General features: G+C 38.0%; 1 protein-coding gene across 3 annotated transcripts in view; it reads right to left on the reverse strand.

Annotated features, from left to right (window-relative positions):
- Positions 1-4,936: 4,936 nt before the first annotated feature.
- LOC310724942 (isoaspartyl peptidase/L-asparaginase-like) overlaps positions 4,937-24,445 on the reverse strand; it is a 38,654-nt gene continuing 19,145 nt past the window's right edge. Inside the window, exons 1-7 of one of the 3 annotated variants that reach the window (XM_083539450.1) lie at positions 20,929-21,067; positions 17,801-18,009; positions 17,163-17,305; positions 12,587-12,741; positions 11,674-11,795; positions 8,775-8,885; positions 4,937-5,363 (exon numbers count right to left, since the gene is read on the reverse strand). In XM_083539450.1, the coding sequence (XP_083395576.1) occupies positions 5,161-5,363; positions 8,775-8,885; positions 11,674-11,795; positions 12,587-12,741; positions 17,163-17,305; positions 17,801-17,987 (921 nt within the window). In that variant the 5' untranslated portion in view covers positions 17,988-18,009; positions 20,929-21,067 and the 3' untranslated portion in view covers positions 4,937-5,160. Of the gene's footprint in view, positions 5,364-8,774; positions 8,886-11,673; positions 11,796-12,586; positions 12,742-17,162; positions 17,306-17,800; positions 18,010-20,918; positions 21,068-24,445 lie in introns of those variants that run through there. The other 2 variants (XM_083539451.1, XM_083539449.1) reach the window with 2 other exon arrangements.

Raw genomic sequence — 24,445 nt, forward strand, 5'->3', positions numbered from 1 at the left:
TGCAACTGCAGAAGATCTGCAGGCCTACAGACATTACTGACTTCCGGTTACATTCAGAAGCGAAGTAACAGGAGGCACAGAATCAGCTCATTAGTACGCGTTCCCTAAATGAAGGAAGAAATAAATGATTATGCAAATGTATTCTCATTGCTTTACATGCCTAATTATATATATATATATATATATATTATATATATATATATATATATATATATATATATATATTTACATTTCTCACACTCACAAAGAACTTCGCGGTTCGAGCAGAGCCTGTAAACAACCCCAAAAAAGCGGAGTGATACAAATACTGAACATACAAGAAATAGTGAAACAGTCCGGTCGTTACAATGAGGTCATTTCCGGGTAACCCGGCGCGCGCGCACACACTTCAAAAGGGAAAAAAACATTTATAAACTTAATTCGGAGCTAAAATGTTTTTCGGTGTATTATTTCTGAGCTGAATCATCCTGGTGAATAGTGCAGCATTGTGTCGTAAAGATTTCCACACTCACCGGAGTTTGGAGCATCGCTGTCGGTCCGCCAACTTCACTCACTCGGCCGTCAGTGGCTTTTTTTCAGCTTGCTGCCTCTTTCACTAGTGTTGTTCACCGGCTCGCCTCTGGAGGTTTATGCGCCCTTTTTGATCAGATCATCAAGACGCCGTTCTTCAAAGCGACCCTCGACATGTTCTTCAGGCTTTTCCAATGTTTTTTCCGAGCTGTCTCCAACTTTCAGAGGCGACGCGCTTTTTTTTTTTGGACCAGGCGAGAGTGAAATAACGTGCTCTATCAACACACACTACCCGAATCAACGGTGTCTTTTAATACTACAACTCATACACACTTTAGTGCGGTAGTATACGTGTTTTTTCTCTTTTTTTTTTTTTAGGCCTAACCCGGTTTGTTTGCACCACATTTCCATTCGGACCGCCGGAAAAGATGGCAACTGCGCTGGATTTGCAGCCCATCTGGCTATGTCCGAGTCCAGCGCTAAGGATAAGACTCACAAACATCATCCTCCCAGGCTCTGGACACTGTCCCCACTTTTTCTAGGCGGACTCACGGCCTCGGCCCCGCCCCTTTCTATCCGAGGGAACCAATAAGAGTGCGAGTCGCTCTCGTGTAATCTACGGCCTTCACTTGATGTACTCTGTGACCTCAGGAGCAACCTGCATCCTTCCGTCAACTGCTTTCCATTTTATTCACCCAGCACGTTACTAATACTTATTTATTTATTCCTTTTTACACTGTACACATAACTGAATCGCAAACAGGAGCAATCCTGTCCTTTTCTTCTTTTTTTTTTTCCTCAACACCCTACCTATGAATGGAGTTTGGTTCAATTAGAGACCACTCTGTGCAACTGGAGATGGTTCCAAAATAACCAGACCAGGAAGTTACTGAGCAACTAAAGATCTATGAGAATGTATTTGGATAATCGGACGTTACAATGGCTTAAGACTGCAGTTTGCATGAATAGTTTTGCATGTAAGTGCTAATCACTGAAGCACACCTCAAAATTAATAAAACTATAATGAATGGACATTCGGTGCCACCCAAATGTGAATGGGTTCCCTTCTGAGTCTGGTTGCTCTTAAGGTTTTTTCCTTATACTCTCTCAAGGAGTTTTTCCTTGCTACTGTACTGTAGCTACTGGCTTTCTCATCAGGGATAAATTTATGGGCACTAAACTTGTATGCATTTACATGAAAATTAAAATTTTATAACTTTTTTTTAATAACTATATATATATATATATATATATATATATATATATATATATATATATATATATATATATATATATATATATATATAAATGTTTTCATTAAGCTTCAAAATCTTTTCTGTCCTTGAACAAGGAGTCAGAGCTGACTCTTAAAAAGGGCATCTCAAGGGAAAAAAAGCTTTTGTGACAACCAATAGTAATATGTGTTTCAGTCACCCTCGTAAGCAGTGCAATATTTTGAATACAAACTTAAAGAGAGGGCAGGGGTAGAGAGACTGGTTTTAGGGTCTTAGCTGTGTCATATATCACATCTGAAAGCAAAAAGCAAGCTGGTAGTTGTTTAAACAACAAGCATGGGCCTGTATTACTACACTGCTATACAGGTCAGATGAGGGTCCACTGACTTACTGTACTGCCTGGGGCTGATAAAATGCAGGTTAAATATTTTAGACTCTAGTTCTACTTGTATTTTTAGTACTTTAGTTCTACTTGTGTGGTTTTTTTTAGTTAGCTTGCTCCTTTCAAATATTAAAGGATAAAGGTTTGACTATTAGCACAAGAAAAAAATTTGAAAAGGCTAAAAAAAGATCATATAAGCAGTTAAATCATTAGGCCATTATAGTCTGACTGCTCAGTAGTTATGTTGTAGTGATTGTATATAAACCTGAAATGCAAATTCATAGCCTTACAATAATAAATTATGTATAATTTCATCGAGGTCATTAAAATAGTTATAAGGTTGTTGCTGAGTTAATGTGATCAAAGTAAGTGCACCAGAAGCCTGGGAGAAAACTGTTAGTACAAATGAAGGTTTGCGACAGACTCCTTGGTTGTGTTTACATGTTCTTTTCATCGGTTGTTGTTATAGTCACTCCTGCATAGCCTTTTCACTCCATCTTTATTTCTCAGAAAGTCAGCCAGATAATTAGTCATCAAAATATTAATTTTATTTCATTTGAATGCAAAGTTAGAGTGTAAAATCGAGTGTTTTAACACTTGTGGGATAACATGTCTGAAGAGTAAGGTAGCACAAGTGCACTGTGCTAAAGTTGTTTGGTGACAGCTTTATTTGTTTTTTAATTTTTATTTACATCTATTTTAGTAGTACACTATATGATCAAAGGTTTGTGGACACATGGCCATTACACCCATATGTGCTAGTTAGGTAAGGAGTATTAGTTGTTTATGTACTGTGGATGCTTCCTGTGGGCTCACCACCTGCAGGAGGGACCATAAGTGACCGGTGCTGAGAGGATTGGGCAGCAGTCGAAGGCGGGGGCCTTGACAGCCCGATCCCTGGACACGGCGACCCGAATTACGGATAAGCGGGAGAAGATGAATGAATGAATGAATGTACTATAGATAATGAGATTTGCAAATTGATGTTGAGGAACATTGTTTTTAAAGTATTCCGCAATATTTACACACTCGTTCACAGATTGGAGAGCCTCTGCCCATCTTTACTTCTGAGAGATTCTGCCTCTCTAAGACTTGTATAGCTAATCATCTTACAGACCTGATGTCAGTTAACTTGATTAGTTGCTAGATGTTCTTCCAGCTAAATATTTTCAAATTTAAAATGAGATAATTTTGTGCGTAAAAGTTTAAACGTTTATGTTCTCTATGTTCTATTGTAAATTAAATATTAGCTCATGTGATTTGAAAGTCTATTAGTTTTCATTTTATTCAAATTTGAAAAACATTTCCGGAAATTGGGTTGTAGTAAAGTAGTTAGATGGAAGCCTCTACTGCAAATAAAACATTTTATAGTAGGCACTTGAAAAGCATAAGTAACTGACAGCATAAGTAAAATGATTCCCTGATCTGATAAGACAGGTTATTAACCTTTTTTTGCTGAACCCTATGTGATATGACTGGCAAAACTCCATATTGCTCATAAGCTGGTAATACAGGCTAATATTAAAGCATGGTGGAGAAACATAAAGCATGGAAGATAAGTCATATATATATTTGAAATTTCTTCATATATATATATATATATATATATATATATATATATATATATATATATATATATATATATACATTTCTTTTAAATAAAAAATTATAATAATGATAATTTCCAGAACTACTTCCAGAATGGTTATAGTCACCCTGATCTAACTGCAATGACTGAAAATAGTGTTCTGGAAAAGAAATGTAATTTAATTCACTGCTGTCACACTGTCCTCATACATGTCCTCCACCACCCTCACATACTTCTGCGCCACACCTCATGTCCGCATACAATACCACAACTCCTCTCTTAGCACCGTCGTACCCTTTCTCCAAATCCCCACACAATGCAACTCTTTCTGACCTTCTCTATACTTCTCAATTAACATTCTCAAAGCAAATATTGCATCTGTAGTGCTTTTCCTCGGCATGAAACCATACTGTTGCTCACAGATGGTACCCTATTCTCTTAGCCTGGCTTCCACTACTCTTTCCCACAACTTCATGGTGTGACTGATCAACTTTATCCACCTGAAGTTACTGCAAGTCTGCACATCTCCAACCGACTTTCCACTCTTCATCCTCTTATTCACTTTGCACATTTCCAATCCTATGCACTTCCCAAGCACTTTCCACATCATTCAACCTTCTTTCTCTCTCATTTTCTTCATTCATCAGCTGCTCAAAATACTTCCTTCATCTTCTCAACACACCCTCCTCACTTGTCAACACATTTCTATCTGCATCCTTTATCGAGCTAACTTGCAGTGCATCCTTCCCAGCTCAGGCCCTCTGCCTCGTCAATTGGTACAAAGGCACTAACTATGCTAATAAAGACAAAAATATCGCTGGTGTGTATCTCAACTTTTCAGTCTGTTTGATTTCTACTTAATAACCTGCTGTAACTATTTCTAACAAAGATATGTGGGAGGAATATGTTTTATGAATTGTAGTTTGGACTCAAAAGCTAAAAATGAAGCTAAATAAAAGTTTTGTTGGTGCAGATTTGTATAAAAACAAATCGGAATAGAAAAAGAAACAGTCAGTTTTGCGTAACAGAAGACTATTTTATAAGCAGACAAATAAATTATATACAGTATATCTATTAAGCAGCATAGATTAAAAAAATTTTTTTTAATAGAATAGCAAGGAAAAATAGGGAGTAAACAGACATTTCAGACATTTTCTCCAGATATGGCTCTCATCTCCCTCTGGTGGATGAGTCCATTCTAACAATATATCTTAAAATATGTTCAATTAATTAGCTTATTTATTATAATTTATTGATTAATTTAACAAAAAAAATATAATCAAATTGGCCTTATCAAACTACCTTTAACACTGCATTTGAATAATGCTTTTTATCTTGTATACAGTAGATGATTATGGCCGGCAGGTGGAACGTTTATATCGTGAAAATCACAGGTTAAGAGAATATGCATGTGTCATGAAGACTAGCAGTCAGCCTGGTGGCTACTATACAGGCTCGGTAAAATTCTCTCCATGATACAAGCCATGGTGGAGTGTTTCCTGCTGTGCCGCAGCCCATGCCATCTGTTTGCTGCTGAAACGAGCTGCCCAGGTCCCTTTAGGGTCGACAACTACCACTCCACCCAGTCCACTGACTCGTTTCAACATAAAGGTTAGAGCCATGTCACTTGCTTCCTCAGGGCTTTTTCCTGAGAAAAAAAAAAGGTTTTTCTTTACATTATACAATTTTTTGTTATGAAGCTATTTTTTATTAGCTACATATACATTACTCATTTTGGCCTTTATGTAAAATATTCAACTACTCTATACCACAATGTAGCCCTGTTTGACACTCTTTGGAAAATGCTAAATAACTGTCTCCTTACAGAAAATCTACATAAACAGTGGCGCTTTTTGCACAACCCTTATTCCAAAAACATTGTGATGCTGTGTAAAAATGTAACAAAGTGCAAATCATATACAGTGAGGAAAATAAGTATTTGAACACCCTGCTATTCTGCAAGTTCTCCAACTTAGAAATCATAGAGGGTAGATGCATAGAGACATAATCTAAAAAAAAAATCCAGAAATCACAATATATGATTTTTTAACTATTTATTTGTATGATACAGCTGCAAATAAGTATTTGAACACCTGAGAAAGTCAATGTTAATATTTGGTACAGTAGCCTTTGTTTGCAATTGCAGAGGTCAAACGTTTCCTGTAGTTTTTCACCAGGTTTGCACACACTGCAGGAGGGATTTTGGCCCACTCCTCCACACAGATCTTCTCTAAATCAGTCAGGTTTCTGGCCTGTTGCTGAGAAACACGGAGTTTGAGCTTTCTCCAAAGATTCTCTATTGGGTTTAGGTCTGGAGACTGGCTAGGCCACGCCAGAACCTTGATATGCTTCTTACAGAGCCACTCCTTGGTTATCCTGGCTGTGTGCTTCGGGTCATTGTCATGTTGGAAGACCCAGCCTCGACCCATCTTCAATGCTCTAACTGATGGAAGGAGGTTGTTCCCCAAAATCTCGCAATACATGGCCCCGGTCATCCTCTCCTTAATACAGTGCAGTCACCCTGTCCCATGTGCAGAAAAACACCCCCAAAGCATGATGCTACCACCCCCATGCTTCACAGTAGGGATGGTGTTCTTGGGATGGTACTCATCATTGTTCTTCCTCCAAACACGTTTAGTGGAATTATGACCCAAAAGTTCTATTTTGGTCTCATCTGACCACATGACTTTCTCCCATGACTCCTCTGGATCATCCAAATGGTCATTGGCAAACTTAAGACGTGCCTGGACATGTGCTGGTTTAAGCAGGGGAACCCTCGTTGCCATGCATGATTTCAAACCATGACGTCTTAGTGTATTACCAACAGTAACCTTGGAAACGGTGGTCCCAGTTCTTTTCAGGTCATTCACCAGCTCCTCCCGTGTAGTTCTGGGCTGATTTCTCACCTTCCTTAGGATCATTGAGACCCCACGAGGTGAGATCTTGCATGGAGTCCCAGTCCGAGGGAGATTGACAGTCATGTTTAGCTTCTTCCATTTTCTAATGATTGCTCCAACAGTGGACCTTTTTTCACCAAGCTGCTTGGCAATTTCCCTGTAGCCCTTTCCAGCCTTGTGGAGGTGTACAATTTTGTCTTTAGTGTCTTTGGACAGCTCTTTGGTCTTGGCCATGTTAGTAGTTGGATTCTTACTGATTGTATGGGGTGGACAGGTGTCTTTATGCAGCTAACGACCTCAAACAGGTGCATCTAATTTAGGATAATAAATGTAGTGGAGGTGGACATTTTTAAGGCAGACTAACAGGTCTTTGAGGGTCAGAATTCTAGCTGATAGACAGGTGTTCAAATACTTATTTGCAGCTGTATCATACAAATAAATAGTTTAAAAATCATATATTGTGATTTCTGGATTTTTTTTTTTAGATTATGTCTCTCACAGTGGACATGCACCTACGATGACAATTTCAGACCCGTCCATGATTTCTAAGTGGGAGAACTTGCAAAATAAGCAGGGTGTTCAAATACTTATTTTCCTCACTGTAAAACAAATTTTATTTAAAAAAGAAAATAAAAAACAAATCAAATGTTTAAACTGGGAAAAAGTTAAGGGAAAAAATAAGTTAATTTTGAATTTGATGGCTGCAACACGTCTCAAAAAAGTTGTCACAGGGCCACTGTTATCCCATCGTCTTTGAACAACAGTTATATACAATATGTCTGGGAACTGGGGGGATTAGTTGTTCGAGTTTTGGATGAGTAATGATGTCCCATTTGTCCGATATGTCTAATCTAACTGCTCAACAGTTCTGGGTCCTCTTTATCTTATTCTTTGTTTCTTGATGTGCCGAATGTTTTTGAATGTTAAAAAGGTCTGAACTGCAGGGAGGTCAGTTCAACAACACTCAGACTCTTCTACTACAAAGCTGTGTTGTTAAAAAAGATACAGTATATTGTTTAGCATTGTCTTGCTGAAATATAAAAGGCCTTTCCTTAAAAAAGACCTGTAAATACATTTTAGCACTGATACTGCCTTTCTAGATGTTAAAGCTGCCCATAGGCACTAATGTACCCCCATACAATTAGAAATGCAACCTTTTAAACTGAGTGCTGATAACAAGTCAAACAGTCTTTCTCCATTTTACTCTGGAGGAAGTGGTGTCCATAGTTTCCAAGAAGAATTTCTAAATTTTATTCATCTGACCACAGAAGATTTCCAGAGAAGACTGTGGTATTTCTGGATCATGTTCACATGTGGATTCTTTTTTGCATGATAGAGATTTTTTACCTGCACTTGTAGTGTCTGTGTTCAGCAAACTGTGATCACACACAATTATTCTGAAAGTGTTTAAGCCCTGCAGCGATTTCCATTAAAGACTCATGCCTGTTTTTAATGCCGTTCTGCCTTAGGGGCTTAAAAACCGCAGGACAGATTTCACCAGATTCTTGGACTTTTTTAATGAAAATATGTACTGTAGATGATGAGATATTCTAATTATTTGCAATGTTATGTTAAGGAACATTATTCTGAAATTGTTCCACAATTTGTAGATGCAGTTTTTTGTAGATTGGTGAACCTCTGTTCATCATCTACATCTAAAAGACTCTGAGATACTCTTTTTACACTCAATCATGTTATTGACCTGTTGCCAATTAACCTAATTAGTTGGAAAATGTTCCTAATGCTGTTTCTTTTTAGTAACACTTACTTTTTCACCTTTTTCTGCCCTGTCCCAACTTTTTAGGGGCCTTCTTAAGATATATCTTAACATATTCAAACAAGTGCATACATATAAACCTGTGATCTGTATGTAAAATATAAACCTGAGCTGTCTATTGTTACAGGATGTAAAGCATAATTTAGATTATTAGTTATAGAATAGAATCTGAATTAAACAGAGCAGTGGCAAAAAAAAAAAAAAAAAAAAAAAACTTTAATACATCCACAACAACTCAACCTTTTGTTTTGTGCATACCTCTTCACTAGCTTCACTTGGCTATGGAAATGTTAAGTGTGGTCCTACGTGTGCTTTATCATTAAAACATAACTGCCATCTTCATGTTGAAGTAGAACTCAGTACTGGTGGTGCAGTGCTACAATACCTTGCTCCATGTAGAAGAGAATAAGCCTGGAGAGAGTGACTTTCATGATGGCTTCTCCATGACCAGTAGGTGATACAGCCCCAAACTGATTATCTGCATAGCCTCCACACCCTGCCGGACACACACACACACACACACACACACACACACACACACACACACACACCCTGGATTTTTTATATTATATATATACAGTGGGTACGGAAAGTATTCAGACCCCCTTCAATTTTTCACTCTTTGTTATATTGCAGCCATTTGCTAAAATCATTTAAGTTCATTCTTCTTCCTCATGAATGTACACATAGCACCCCATACTGACAGAAAAACACAGAATTGTTGACATTGTTGCAGATTTATTAAAAAAGAAAAACTGAAATATCACATGGGCCTAGTATTCAGACCCTTTGCTGTGACACTCATATATTTAACTCAGGTGCTCTCCATTTCTTCTGATCATCCTTGAGATGGTTCTACACCTTCATTTGAGTCAAGCTGTGTTTGATTATACTGATTGGACTTGATTAGGAAAGCCACACACCTGTCTATATAAGACCTTCCAGATCACAATGCATGTCAGAGCAAATGAGAATCATGAGGTCAAAGGAACTGCCTGAAGAGCTCAGAGACAGAATTGTGGCAAGGCACAGATCTGGCCAAGGTTACAAAAAGATTTCTGCTGCACTTAAGGTTCCTAAGAGCACAGTGGCCTCCATAATCCTCAAATGGAAGACGTTTGGGACGACTAGAACCCTTCCTAGAGCTGGCCGTCCGGCCAAACTGAGCTATCGGGGGAGAAGAGCCTTGGTGAGAGAGGTAAAGAAGATCCCAAAGATCACTGTGGCTGAGCTCCAGAGATGCAGTCAGGAGATGGGAGAAAGTTGTAGAAAGTCAACCATCACTGCAGCCCTCCACCAGTCGGGGCTTTATGGCAGAGTGGCCCGACGGAAGCCTCTCCTCAGTGTAAGACACATGAAAGCCCGCATGGAGTTTGCTAAAAAACACCTGAAAGACTCCAAGATGGTGAGAAATAAGATTCTCTGGTCTGATGAGACCAAAATAGAACTTTTTGGCCTTAATTCTAAGCGGTATGTGTGGAGAAAACCAGGCACTGCTCATCACCTGTCCAATACAGTCCCAACAGTAAAGCATGGTGGTGGCAGCATCATGCTGTGGGGGTGTTTTTCAGCTGCAGGGACAGGACGACTGGTTGCAATCGAGGGAAAGATGAATGCGGCCAAGTACAGGGATATCCTGGACAAAAACCTTCTCCAGAGTGCTCTGGACCTCAGACTGGGCTGAAGGTTTTACCTTCCAACAAGACAATGACCCTAAGCACACAGCTAAAATAACGAAGGGGTGGCTTCACAACAACTCCGTGACTGTTCTTGAATGGCCCAGCCAGAGCCCTGACTTAAACCCAATTGAGCATCTCTGGAGAGACCTAAAAACGGCTGTCCACCAACGTTTACCATCCAACCTGACAGAACTGGAGAGGACCTGCAAGGAGGAATGGCAGAGGATCCCCAAATCCAGGTGTGAAAGACTTGTTGCATCTTTCCCAAAAAGACTCCTGGCTGTATTAGATCAAAAGGGGGCTTCTACTAAATACTGAGCAAAGGGTCTGAATACTTAGGACCATGTGATATTTCAGTTTTTCTTTTTTAATAAATCTGCAACAATGTCAACAATTCTGTGTTTTTCTGTCAGTATGGGGTGCTATGTGTACATTCATGAGGAAGAAGAATGAACCTAATTGATTTTAGCAAATGGCTGCAATATTACAAAGAGTGAAAAATTTAAGGGGGTCTGAATACTTTCCGTACCCACTGTATATATGTGTGTGTGTATATATATATATATATATATATATATATATATATATATATATATATATATATATATATATATATATATATATATATATATATATATATATATATGGCTACATTAAACCTACTGTATGCGTTGCTGTCATGTATATAAGACGACATCTATTCAAACTGCACCAATAATTTTTATCTAACTGCAGCGAATAATTAATTTAGCGGTTTAACTTTGTTTGACCACTAGATGGCAGTATCACAATACACTTTCCTATAAAAAAATATATTGTAGGCATAATACATTAGTCATTTATTTGTATTAATTAATTTTTAACACACGCACACAAATATTTTATATATATATATATATATATATATATATATATATATATATATATATATATATATATATGGCTACATTAAACCTACTGTATGCGTTGCTGTCATGTATATAAGACGACATCTATTCAAACTGCACCAATAATTTTTATCTAACTGCAGCGAATAATTAATTTAGCGGTTTAACTTTGTTTGACCACTAGATGGCAGTATCACAATACACTTTCCTATAAAAAAATATATTGTAGGCATAATACATTAGTCATTTATTTGTATTAATTAATTTTTAACACACGCACACAAATATTTTATATATATATATATATATATATATATATATATAGAGAGAGAGAGAGAGAGAGAGAGAGAGAGAGAGAGAGAGAGAGAGAGAGAGAGAGAGAGAGAGAGAGAGAGTTGGTTTGCAACTAAACTAAAACTACCTGACTTTTAACCTGTGGTTGACTGGTTAGTTTACAACATAATATGTTGATTTAAGAGACTCAAGAGCAAAGAAAGTTTCTCAAAAATCAAACCATATTAAACCTGCACCAATGTAATGTGCTATTGACAGATTATAAATTTGACAGCTCCATCACAATCTCAAATTAGTAAAATTAACATTTACTACTAAAAATAGACTTCTGACAGCTTGTTAAGGACATAACATTTCCTAGGTTCAGTCATGATAATGGTTACAATATTGCATTACACTTTACCATTAGATATCATTAACCCACCAACACATGGAGTGTCTCCCACACGACCCTCCATCTTGTTTAGCATGCCACCTGTAGAGGTAGCGGCAGTGACATTTCCTTGCTCGTCCACAGCTACTGCCCCAACTGTGCCCATCTTACCCCTGCAAGACACAATTAACATATGGACAGGCTTGTAAAAGCATTATAGGAGACAAGTTTGTAAGTTGTACAGACTTTTTACAGATTTTAGGCCTATTTTGACTGTTGTTCTTAAAACATAAATCACTTATACATGCACATATATCCTAATCTATAAGTAACAAGGTAATTAGAATCTACATGTCTTATATTTATGTTTTTTAAATTTGGCAGACCACCACAAACTTTATAACAATTCATTATAACAATAAAAGTACTGGGACACCTGAGTGTTGCAGCTCTATGTGATTTTTAACTCATGTTACTTCAAAGTTGGAAGCACAAAATTGTATAGGATGTGTCTGGATGTGGATGCATTACAATTTTCATTCACTTGAACAAGGAAGTTGTGCTCCTGTGCACAATGCAATCTTATAGATATTAATCATATAGATATGGTTTACATGGGTTGGAGTGAGCTATAGAGCTCAACCCTATTCAACACTTTTGGAATGAATTGGTGAATTGGTGACTGCACCCCAGGCCTCATCACCCTATGTCAGAACCTGACTTTACTAATGCCTTTGTGGTTCAATGAGCACAAATCTCCACAAGCACACTTCAAAATGTAGTGGAACATCTTCTCAGAGCGGATGTTATTATTAACAGCAAATGAGTACTAAATGTGGAATGGGATGTACAAAAACAAAATCTTATAGTCAGGTGTGCACAAACCCTTGTCTATATAGTGAACAACTTTTCATTGTTTATAACCATTACAGCAGTTCACTTTTTATTAATGTGTAACTCTTACATCTGACACTGCACATGGTCAGCCTCTGGATTCAGGTTGTTCATCCAGCGTGTCCTGGCATATTCTGTGATGAGATACTTCTCAGGCACTTCAGGAATCCCCATTGCCCTGGCAAACTTGAAAGCCCCTTCACCTGTCAGACACACATGACTAGTCTACATAAGGGAAATGTAAAGAAACGTTAAGTGTTACAAAGAGATTAAATGTTATTGCACTCATAGTACTTCTGAAGCATGTATCCTCTTCAAAATTGAGTTTTTACATACATACATACATACATTTTTATATATATATCTTACACACACACACACACACACACACACACACACACACACACACACACACACACACACACACACACACACCTGTTTTTGGATACTATAATTAAAAAATACATTTGTATGTAATAGCTGGATAAAAATAAATACCAAGTCCAAGATATAAATGCTATGAAATTGATCTTGAGAAAAATAACATCTGGTGTAACTATAAAAAATGTTGCTGTTGGTTGTGAAGATTAAAAGAAACATGTAGCAATCAGGTTGAAGATAAAGGAGCTTCTTAAAGTTCTCAAGGACAACATTATTAAGCAACACTTAACTGCCTTTGAACGTCAGTCAGTACAAAGACACAGTACATTACTTAGTACAAGTGCAATAATTCGGGCAATAATTTTACTAATCTTGTTGAATTCAACTAGTCTTGTTGAATTAGAATGAAGAGGTGTGATGAAGGTGTACTTATAATCCAAGTACAAGACAGCAAGATCAAATATACAGCTGAACTAACTGCAGTAAGCCTTGCATAATTTAGCCAATTTCCCAAGTTATTTCAACGATTAATCGAGTATTATTATTATTATTGAGATGAGAAGTCCTTTTCCTTTTTTAATGATGAATACTAAATTCCGAGATTATTACTCGTAATTCTGCCTTTTTTTCTAGCAATTCTGCTGTTTTTTCATCCAACATTTCTGGTGCATCCACCGGGAACCATGTTTTCGGCCTGAGGTTTGAAGCTGTTGGTGTATGAACAATACTTCTCTGTGGCTCCTCTGCTTAATCTGTCTTGTTCTGTCGCCTCCAAAGCTAATTGTTAAACAAAGTTCTCTCCAGGGATTGGAGGCTTGGTTTGATACAATTGGCAGATTTGATTTTCAATGTGTAAAGCTTTCTGGGGCTACAGAGAGGGTGATGCTGCCTGACTGGATAAAAAAAAATTCGGAATTCTGAGAATAAATAACTTGCGAGAAAAAACCCTCAGAACTACGAAAACAAAACTCGGAATTAGGCAAACTTTTTTTTTTTATGTGGCGGAAACTGGCTTCCATATGAATCTTCTCCTCGCCCCTCGCTGTTTCTCCCCGTTCCTCCTTTTTTCATTCTGCAGCGTCTTCTGGAGTGGTCTGGGCAGGTAAATGCACAGAGAGCAAAGGAGTTTAGCGAGAGGTGAGTCAGTAATAATGGTCCATGGGAAAACACAATGTTCCTGTGTAGTTAAATAGATTAAACAAAGCATAAATTTTTGTAATCAAATAACCCAAGCTCTATATAAATATATATGTACACCCACTGGAAATATATGTGTAAAAATAGTAAAAGTGTTTGAAAAATGAATTCATACTAAATAAGACATTAAGCTGCCACCAGCACACCCTTAAAGTAAAGTAAAATAAAGTACTTCTGAATGTCCATATCTACTCTAGATTTTCGTGGTCTAAAAGGCAAAACATCACCAGTACTTGCTGATGAGACAAATAAAAAAAACACATGCCTAGCCCCTCAGATTATGGTGGACTTCTATTGCAGTATCACTGAAAGCATTCTTACAAATTGCATGAAGAATATTACACAACACTACAACAGGCAGTGAAAACATAACGCACATTTATTATTGCTCATGGAGAGTGAGGGGTATTATGATGGACACATCCCCACCATGGACTGTTTATACATCTTTAATCAGAAAAATTTAATCTGGAAACCTTCAATGACTTATGAACTTATGACTTATTTTTTTAATCTTACATAAACTTAAGTTATTTTCATTAGATTGTTATTTGCACATCTACATTAAATCGTATCTACTGAATGCATGTCTTGTATGAAATGTACTGTTGCATCAAACAGTTTTCCTTTGGCTTGTCCATCAATTTCTTAAATCCTGCACTATATCAACTTATTTAATTTATTTATTATTTGCACTACTGTTTGGATACTAATATTATTGTTAAAGTAAGAGTTCTAAGACAATGAAATAAAATTAAATGTAACCAAACCTTATTTACCCATACCTTTACTTACCTCCCAGCATTCAATTAGACAATCATCCATTGTTAGGCTTGATCTAGATTAATGTCTCCAGGTTACCCTGGTTCCCAGAGGGAACGAGACGCTGCGTCAACCACGCTTTGGGAACGCTTCTGTGTGACCACGCTCTGAATCACGTGTGTAATCTGTCCAAAGGAACCGCAGGACGTCCCCGGTGGGGTGACTTCATGACCAGGAAGTTATAAGAACATGTATTGGAAACGTCGCTAGCTTCGAGAGTAAAGGAAGCCCTCGCAGGGATGCAGGAAGTGTGGCATGGAGACGCAATGTCTCGTTCCTTTAGGGAACCAGGGTTACATATGTAACCTAAAAACGTTTCCTTTCAGGAACTCGAGCTGCGTCAACAACGCTTTGGGAACAAGTGTCAAATAATGCCAGACTAACCAATTCCTGCATAGTGTGGATAAGCACAGCAAGTTAGAAGGACAGAGGGGTCAGGAGTGGCACTAAAGTCAAGGCTGTAAGACCTGATGAAGGTCAGCGGGGTGGACCAGCCTGCAGCGTTGCAAAGGTCTTTGAGAGATAGCCCAGAGGACAAGGCCTTAGAGGCCTCATAAGAGGAGTGGACAGCATCCACAACCCAGTGCTTGCACCGGCCACACCCAGTTAAGCTTCTCCTAGTCGGGGGCCTGAAAAGGAGAAGGATAGAATGCCTGGAGCACGACTGGTTGCGGGACGACCAAGGGCACCTTGGAAACATACCCCAGTCTGGGGTAGAGGGGCACTAGCCTGGGGTAAATGCCAGACAAGAGGGGTTTACGGAAAGGGCATGAAGGTCCCCAACCCTCTTTAGAGAGGAAATTCGCCAGTAGAAATACCAGTCTTGACTGTCAAAAATCTCATGGGCACTTCAGACAGGGGCTCGAAAGAAGGCTTGGAACAATGGCCAGGTCCCATACAGGCACTCTGGGTCACACCTGAGGCCTCAGGGTACCGCAAAGGAAACGGAGACGGACTCCATCCCAGCAAACTCTCTCCAAAACTCCCGGGAGCAGCGCTACCTGGGGAAAAGTGTACCCATTGCCTGTACCATAGTGTCCAGCCCAAGAGGGGCTGGGTGAGTAAGGGAAAACCAGAGAGGACAGTGTGAAATCTCTTGAGTCACAAACAAGTCCACTTGTGCTCTGTAAAAATGTCTCTATATAAGCTCCACCACTTCCAGGTGGTGACACTCTCTGAACTGGCTGTGGGGATGAATCCTCCATGGGATTGCTGGTGTCCATACCCTCCCCCACTTTGGTGGAAGAGAGGTGGAGTGCAGGGCTCTTCTCACAGGGGGAAGAAACCGCCGAAAGGCGTGCTTACAAACCCTGGAAAAGAGCCCTGGATTTCCCCATGACTCACTAGGCGGAAGTGGGGCCAGAACCACGAGAACGCCCTACAAGAGTATGCAGCAAGGTGAGCAGCCGGCCCCCTCAAGAGCTGACTGAGCATGCTCTGCTCCCTAACAAGTAACACACAAAGCCGAAAGGATTGCTTGCTATCCATTCATAAAAAAATTACCTTTTGTAGAACAGTCACATACAGATCGCTTTCTGAATAAACAGAAGCTAGAGCCTTCTCCACCGCATGTGTTCATATAACTTCCTGGTCATGACGTCGGGCCATTCTTTTGGACAGATTACACACGTGATTCAGGCAAGGTCACACAAAAGTGTTCCCAAAGTGTTGTTAACACAGCTCGAGTTCCTGAAAGGGAACTAAAAAGGTAACAGCTAAACCATTACAAGTGACATTCTGTAATACACGAACCTCATCAGCATTAAATATTTAAAAAACAGGTGCGCAGTCGAACTTTTTTACTCAAAACCTTTCGTCTAAATAAAGTTACACATTGGAGGATGAGTCTCGTTATCTTTAACCACAGCTCATTTACTAGGAAAAATAATTCACAAGACAAGTAATTTTTGTTATACACTATATGGCAAAAACAATTTGTGGACTCCTGACATCCCCTTCTGTATTTAGTTCCTTTTTGCTGTTTTATTAACCACCGATATTCCAGGAAGGCTTCCTGCTAGAATGTGGTTGTGAAGATTTGCTCATTCAGCCACAAATGCATTAGTGAAATCAGGCACTGATGTTGAATAAGGAGGTCTTCCAGTTTATCCCAAAGGTTTCACACCATTGGGTTTAGGTCAGGACTATAATCAGACCTTTCAAGTTCTGTCTAATAACGGATTAATGTTAGATATTTAGAAATGTCATGTATCTATAACTGTACACAATAACTTTTATAAATGTACCTTTTCCATGACTAGCCTAGCCAGATAAATGGGGTTGGCCACTCTCCTGACTGCAGACACAGCACCACAAGCCAATGTGCGCCCATCCATCACCAGAGCATCCATCTCCACTTCTCCCTTCCAATTCAACACTGAGCCTCGACCTGAAATCACATAAATACAAACACAAATACAATTTTTACACGACTGAGCTTCATCAGCAGAGCAAAGCATTTGCCCTATCACAAAGAGATCATGAGTTTGAATGCTAGTTAGGTCATCTGTTGTCCATGTTCTCTGTGTGCGATGTCATTACTCATGACATTAGCCATCAGTTAGCTCATGTATGTGTGCAAACAGCATGTTTCTTCTGAGTGTGTTACACTGCCTTGTGACACAGTAGGAACAGCAGGCTAAAAAGATGCATTAGTTGGATTCCTATGTCGTGAATAAGTCACAGGCAACACGCAGATAAGCAAAAAGCAATTTTTTAATAGGATACCCTCCAAGCCTTTTTTAAAGCCTTTTATTAGTACATTAATAAAAATAGACTTAAGAAATTTACTGAAATTCATTATTTTTACAGAAATTTTATGAATACTTTGTATAGTAGACTAGTTGGTATACTTTGTTTTATTCTTCTAATGTGATATTGCTACCTGCATTATATGATGGGTTATTTTCCATCATGGCAACGGCTTCTACCACAGCATCCATGGCACTGCCTCCAGACATCAGAATTTCATATCCCTTCCTTGCTGCGTCTCGCACTCCAGCACAGGAAGCCTCAGCTCGTTCGTTGGGAATTTGACCCGCACCTCCATGAACTACCACAACCGGCAACATTGGAATCAGCGTTCTTCAAAATCTGTCAGTGGTAAAAATACACACACTGTAACAATCAAATTACAAAATCGTATTATAAGTTATATAATAAAATTTTAGTTTAAATTATATAGTATTTTATTTTTTCGAATATTCAAAGTTAAAGCAACGCTATTACAATCTACTACATACGTTATTTCAGCCTTTCTGCACAGAGAAAACAATAATGGATACAGGCTGCTCACAATTCACTTAGAAGCATAACATAAACACCAACTTGATTATTGTGTTAATGAAATCTGCATCTATAAGAAGGGGCCAGTTTGTAATTAATATGTGTGCAGTAAGATTGCACTCTATCCAGTCAACAGTTATTTGAAATTATTAGCCATGTGTCCACTAAGGATCATTACTCTCTGTGTTTATCCCTGGGGGAACTCTTGTCTGGAGTATATAAAGGACATAAGGGATTTGTTCAGTTTTGTTCAATCACAGTATGGTACAGCTGCTTTTGCAGGACACTCAAGATAGCTAATGGATAACGGCTCAGTTATGGCCTACTTGCATCCGGCCGACATAATGAAATGGAATGTCGGTGTACACACAAAAAAAGAATGAAGGATTTAAAAGGCAGCATCTGTAATGCAGCGCATTTTGGTTAACTTTCTATAATATCACCAGCAACAAAAATATAACGTGCTTATGAATTGCAGCTTGTTTTTAGAATATTGCCAAAATTTATAAGCACTGTACGATATTCTGTTACATTTCGATCTTTTGTGAATACCCCCAGTTGCCTTATTAATCAATAAAAAACTTACTTTATATCTCTTCTTCTTTATATTATACCTTATGAACCGGGTGTTGTTGTTTTCTTTCACATTTCATTTCTGTAATGGTTTCACTTATATTCCTGGTTTGTACTTTCCTCTTTGACTCCAACAACAGATTTTTTTTCTCTCCCCAAAGAGAATTTTAAGTAAGTGAATGGGTATGTTTATTAGTTTAAAATTAAGGGAATATATAATCCTTACTTGTTTGAAAATCAGAAAAGTTGGTTTGTGTTTGTAAGCAGCCCATATCTGTCATTTGTGTGAACAGATGTTAAATCAATATCATGTGCATTAGCTTTGGGGGTTGGCTAATAGCACATCATTACTATCTGAGAGCGATGACAGAAATGTCATATCAAGACTCTTCAAGGCATTTTAACGATGCAATATGTTGTACATTATTATGTAGATCACCCTCTCAGCAAAACAGTAGTGTTTATTCACATGTAAACAACTAACAATGTTACAAATAATTTGACAGAATACACAAATATATTTTTTTTTTATTAAAAGAGACATGTATTGATATTGTCCAGCCATAGCAAGCACTAATTAATGATAGATAGATAGATAGATAGATAGATAGATAGATAGATAGATAGATAGATAGATAGATAGATAGATAGATAGATAGATAGATAGATAGATAGATAGACAGACAGACAGACAGACAGACAGACAGACAGACAGACAGACAGACAGAGCAACAAAATGCAGTTTGGCATCTACCGGAAGTGCAAAAAGTAGCATAAATGAATATGTAGCATATGTTCAGCATCTAATTTTATATATAAATTGTTTTGTTTATTTTGCTAGCTTGGTGGTTTGAATTTAGCGGTAATGTATTATGTGTTAGCGGCCGGAGCTCCTTTAAGAAGGTAGCGGATGTTGGTAAGACATGTGACCGAGGCATCATCACATGCATCAAGAGTGAGTCATGGACAGATGTGGCAGAGAGAACCCGGTAATTTTCCTAAATAAAACATCATTCAAGATCAGATAATAAATAAAACGGAAATATTGTAAGTTATGTATTTCCTTCTGTGCGGCCCGGTACCAACTGACCCATGGACCGGTGCCGGTCCGCGGCCCGGGGTTTTGGGACCACTGCGCTAAATGAACAGAGCCGTCAAGTTCAGTACCAGAAGAGTCCGTGCACCATGATTTGTTAACATAAATGCACAGACCTCCACCTCTGCGTTTACCGGAGTCTACTGCCGTCCTGCCCGCCCGGAAAACACTGCGACCCCCGACCTCAATGTCGCTGCTGGGAATGTTTATGTGATGTTATCCGGAGCAGCAGTTCATCCATTGTGTTCTCCAGAGACCGTACATTGGCAAGGAAAGCATCTTCTTTGCAAATGTACGGTCCCTCGCGAACAAAATGGATGAACCTCTCCTGGAAGAGATGTTTGATGCGGGTTTAGCCTTAGCCTAGCGCTAAAGCCGCCCTTTGTTTACAGTCTCTGCGCCGGCGCTGGGGTCTCGCTGCCGGCTGAGCTGAGTCAGCGGTCAGCGGTGTTCGAGCGATTTCCCAAAGGAGTTTAAAGTATTGTCATATTGTTCCCCACACAACCTCCTCCAGCCCTGACTGTTAATACAAGCTGGTTGTATTCCTGATCTTAGTGCCAAATTCAGACCTCTGACAAATTCATGATTAAACCAGACTAAGTTTCTCTAATCCTTCCTTGTTAAAATCACTCAGATCCATTGACAGGCGCCACTGGAACAAGATAATAATCAATGTTATTCACTTCACCTGTCTGTGGATTTAATATTACAACTGCTCAATGTTTTTAATACTTGCTGTAACACCTTACTTCCTTTTTATTTTATTATTATATTTTTTTTTATGTGTTGGTACAAACATGCATACATAATACATTATTTAATCATTCCCATTATAGATCAGTGATTTTTTCAAACTGCTATTATTTGCTTTCTCTGAGCTAATAAAAGGATTAAACAGGTTAGACTATACTAACTGCGTAGAGAAACCAACAGCGCACCATCCGTCATCACACTGAGAAAAATGGACGGTAAAATCTACATCCTTCTTATACGACACAGTCCACAATAATCCTATACAATATGCTAAGAAACTGCACTAAAACAAAACGAAGTCTTACCTGCTGGAAACGGAGAAATCTACTGAGTAACCTGCAGAAGGTGTGAAAATAAATGACTGACCCACGGCCAAGGACTGCGTCATAACGCGCGCCAGCCAACAAATTAAAAGTTGGTGATTTCGAAATCACTTCATGCTGTTCAGACGTTCACGACTCCAGCTTTAGTTTTCCTTTTTTCCTATTTACACTGTCACGATTTTCCAATAAACAAAAAATTATCCATGATTCATAAAGCATGCAGTTTGTAGGTTTTCCCTAATCAATGTTTATGTACATGTAAATGCAGGTATTTGGATGTTTTAAGAAGCCTTGAAATGTGCCATCATGATGGATGGGTGATGGAAGTTTTATTACCAGCTATTTAGTCAATTCAACCTTTTTAATTAATTATCAATTCAATTGAATTCAATGCAAGTCAGTTTTATTTGTATAGCGCTTTTAGATTAAGGACATTGTCCAAAAGCAGATTTACAGAGATAGAAGTTGTAATATATTCATTTATCAGTTTTAAAGTATATGGGTATATTTAATGAGCAAGCCAGGAGCGAACTGAGGAGGAAATCTTCAGAGCAGCCATACTCAATAGAGAACCATCCTCATGTCCAACACTGAAGATGTTTTTAGACAGACATTTACAGTATATTCAGGCGAATATTCATTTCTTCAGCGCATTTGTATTGAAATACAGTGTCTTTTCCCACGCTCCGATTTAATACATTTCAGCACAGATTCATTCATTCACATGCAGCAAATGCAATTTTCCAGATCGAATGAACATTTATAATGTGTATTTTATTAAACACACTGTCATAAATCCACCCCTGTCTTCTCTCATTGTCAGAGTAAAAACCTGCAGTACGCTGTATTTACTGATGCTTTTTTTTGTGAGTGTCTTTACGTTCACGATTGACGCTCGTGGCTACTTATAGGCCGGCTGGTGCTCTCGTGAACGCAAGCGTAGGGGAGCACGAGGCTGTCGGATAGGAGGCGCGCTCTGATTGGAGAACTGCGATTGATTGGAGACTCTGATTGGAGTTGGTGGATTGTGTTTACAGACAGTGGTTTCTGGAAGTATTCCTGGGCCCATTTAATAATGTCAATGACACAATCATGCAGTGATGCAGTGTCGTCTAAGGGCCTGAAGACCAAGGGCATCCAACTTCGGCCTTGTCCATTGCGCACTGAGATTTCTCCAGTCTCTCTGGATCTTTTTATGATGTTATGTACAGTAGATGATGTTATTTGAAAAACCTTCGCAATTTGATGTTGAGGAACATTGTTTTTAAAGTATTCCACAATCTTTACATACTCGTTTACAGATTGGAGAGCCTCTGCCCATCTTTACTTCTGAGAGATTCTGCCTCTCTTATATAGACTTTTATAGCTAATCATCTTACAGACCTGATGACAGTTAACTTGATTAGTTGCTAGATGTTGTTCCAGCTAAATGTTTTAAAAAAAATTTTAAAGCCAAGTTTTTGCCAGTGCCATGCAACTTTTTTGAGACCTGTAGCAGGCATTACATTAAAAATGAGCTCATTTTGTGAAAAGAAAAAAAAAAAAAGTCATATATAAGGGAGTGGTGAATGAAACCAAATGCAGAGAGGTCCTTGAAGAAAACCTTCTTTAGAGTGAAACATTGGACTAGAGTGAAATCTAAGCTTTCAGCATGACAATCAAGTGTGTTTCTCTTCATGAATGGTTCAGAAAAAGCCAGCCCAAAGACAGCCCAAATCCAGATGTGCAACACTTGTATGTAGTAACCCATATAATGGCTGCTATTTAACATTATATAACAGCACCCAAAGCCACATGCTACCAATCAATGACTGCATCAAATAGCACAGGTATAAATAAATAATATATTTATATATAACATTTCTTAAAGGTTAATAAAAAAAAAATAATAATCATAATATTTTAAACATTCACTTCCAGTATGGTTATAGTCACCCTGATCTAACTGCAATGATTAAAAATAGTGTTCTGGAAAAGAAATGTAATTTACTTAAATCAGCACTTTATAAAATACACCTCACTTATGCCCACAACCTGTACTAAGAGGTTAAATTTTACATACACCTACAGTACAGACCAAAAGTTTGGACACACCTTCTCATTCAAAGACTTTTCTTTATTTTCATGACTATGAAAATTGTAGAGTCACACTGAAGGCATCAAAACTATGAATTAACACATGTGGAATTATATACATAACAAAAAAGTGTGAAACAACTGAAAATATGTCATATTGTAGGTTCTTCAAAGTAGCCACCTTTTGCTTAGATTACTGCTTTGCACACTCTTGGCATTCTCTTGATGCCTACTTTGAAGAACCTACAATATGACATATTTTCAGTTCACTTTTTTGTTATGTATATAACTCCACATGTGTTAATACATAGTTTTGATGCCTTCAGTGTGAATCTACAATTTTCATAGTCATGAAAATAAGGGAAACTCTTTGAATGAGCAGGTGTGTCCAAACTTTTGGTCTGTACTGTACAGAGGTGGGAAGTAACGAAGTACAAATACTTTGTTATTGTACTTAAGTAGATTTTTCTGGTATCAGTACTTTACTCCACTATTTATTTTTCAGACAACTTTTTACTTTTACTCATTAAATTTTTACACAAATATCTGTACTTTTTACTTCCTACATTTTCAAAACAGGCTCGTTACTTTACTTTTAATCCACTGATTTGGTGAAATATAAAATTTTTATTTTCACTGCGCGCCGATTTCAGCCGAACAACCGATTTCCTGTTACTGCGCGTCTTTTTCAATCCGCTGGTGTATAAAGTCCTGACTCTCACTCTTTACGGAGATAAGAATCAGCAGGCAGAAGGCAGTAAGAAGTCTGGGGTGAACGTGGATGAGACAGAGGGAGTCAGTGATGAGAACATGACTGAGAACAGGCACATTCATGATCATCATCATCTTCTCTCTGCTTGTGTTCTATATGTGGATCTTCAGCCTGGATACATTCATTAGGTAACAACATTTTTAATTCGTTTCGTATTAATATATATAAATATTTATTGAGCTGTCAAAATTAAAATTATTGTAAACAGCACTAAATGTTATTAACACGCCATCAATTCAGCGCGCATTTATGTTTTTACCATTTTTATAAAAAAAAAATGTAAATACATAAATAAATAAATAAATATAAAACAGGCAAAATTAAAACATCCAGCAAAACATACACTTATTCACGACGTCCCTTCTTTACTTATTTACTTATATACAATAAATAAATAAACTCCAGATAAAAATATTTTTAATCAGTAAACTTTTGTTTTATTTCTGCGCCAAGTCTCAAATCAAACACCAAATCCGCCATGTTTTACACAATTTACCCTCTAGGTGGCGTTTTGTGGGTTTTTCCCTCATAATGGCGACACGAACTTAAATGACTGTCTTTATTGATCGTACAGATAAAAACAATACATCATTCAAATCTGAAAAATGTCTATGATTATATATATAAAAGCTACTTGACTTGACTTAAAGA

The sequence above is a fragment of the Silurus aristotelis genome (assembly GCF_946808225.1).
Source record: "Silurus aristotelis genome assembly, chromosome: 4".
NCBI lineage: Eukaryota > Metazoa > Chordata > Actinopteri > Siluriformes > Siluridae > Silurus > Silurus aristotelis.